This window comes from Acanthisitta chloris, unplaced genomic scaffold, assembly GCF_000695815.1.
Source record: "Acanthisitta chloris isolate BGI_N310 unplaced genomic scaffold, ASM69581v1 scaffold31983, whole genome shotgun sequence".
Classification (NCBI taxonomy): Eukaryota; Metazoa; Chordata; class Aves; order Passeriformes; family Acanthisittidae; genus Acanthisitta; species Acanthisitta chloris.
The window spans coordinates 5,284-5,964 of NW_008663774.1; the positions used below are offsets into that span (position 1 = coordinate 5,284).

A 681-nucleotide genomic window follows, 5' to 3' on the forward strand; every position below is an offset into this window, starting at 1 on the left:
TTCCATTCTCCACCCCCCCTGTGGGAGAATAACCTTCTCCCAATATCCATCCCCAGCCTGTTCCAGTGTCCAACCACCCTCTGGGATAGAACCTTCTCCCAATATCCATCCCCAACCTGTTCCAGTGTCCAACCACCCTCTGGGAGAAGAACCTACTCCCAATATCCATCCCCAGCCTGTTCCAGTGTCCAACCACCCTCTGGGATAGAACCTTCTCCTGCTATCCAGTCTAACCCTCCCCTGACACAGCTCCAGGCCATTCCCTGGGATCCTGAGTGCCCAGAGCACACCCAGGACTAACTCCACAGCTGCTCCAGGCACAGTACCTGCTGCTGGAAGCGATAGGGCAATCCGTGTGGGAACACAGCCTTCACCTCCTCCAGTGGGATGCTGTAGAGACGACCCTCATGGTGCTCCGTGTGCTTGGCCTGGGGAGGGAAAACCTCAGCTCCCACAGCCCTGAAAAGCTGATGCCTCTTCCCTGCAAGGGAATCTTGCACGTGGTGGACAGACTAACACTAGGGCAGTGGCACCTAAGGACTCAAAGAGCAGAGCAGAACTCCAGAGCTCATTTTCAGCCTCAGGTTCAGCCCTGACTTGCTGCATAACTTTGGGCTCATTCCTTCAGCTTGCAAAGTGGGTGAGTATCCTTGGTATAGAACCATAGGATTTTAGGGGTTG

At 54.8% G+C, this 681-nt stretch overlaps 1 protein-coding gene across 1 annotated transcript in view; it reads right to left on the reverse strand.

Annotated features, from left to right (window-relative positions):
* Positions 1-428, reverse strand: part of DAP3 (death associated protein 3) — a gene marked incomplete at both ends in the record, with an annotated part of 5,538 nt that extends 5,110 nt beyond the window's left edge. Inside the window, one exon of the mRNA XM_009071093.1 lies at positions 327-428. Coding sequence (XP_009069341.1) covers positions 327-428 — 102 coding nt within the window. The remainder of the gene's footprint in view (positions 1-326) is intronic.
* Between the last annotated feature and the right edge of the window lie 253 nt (positions 429-681).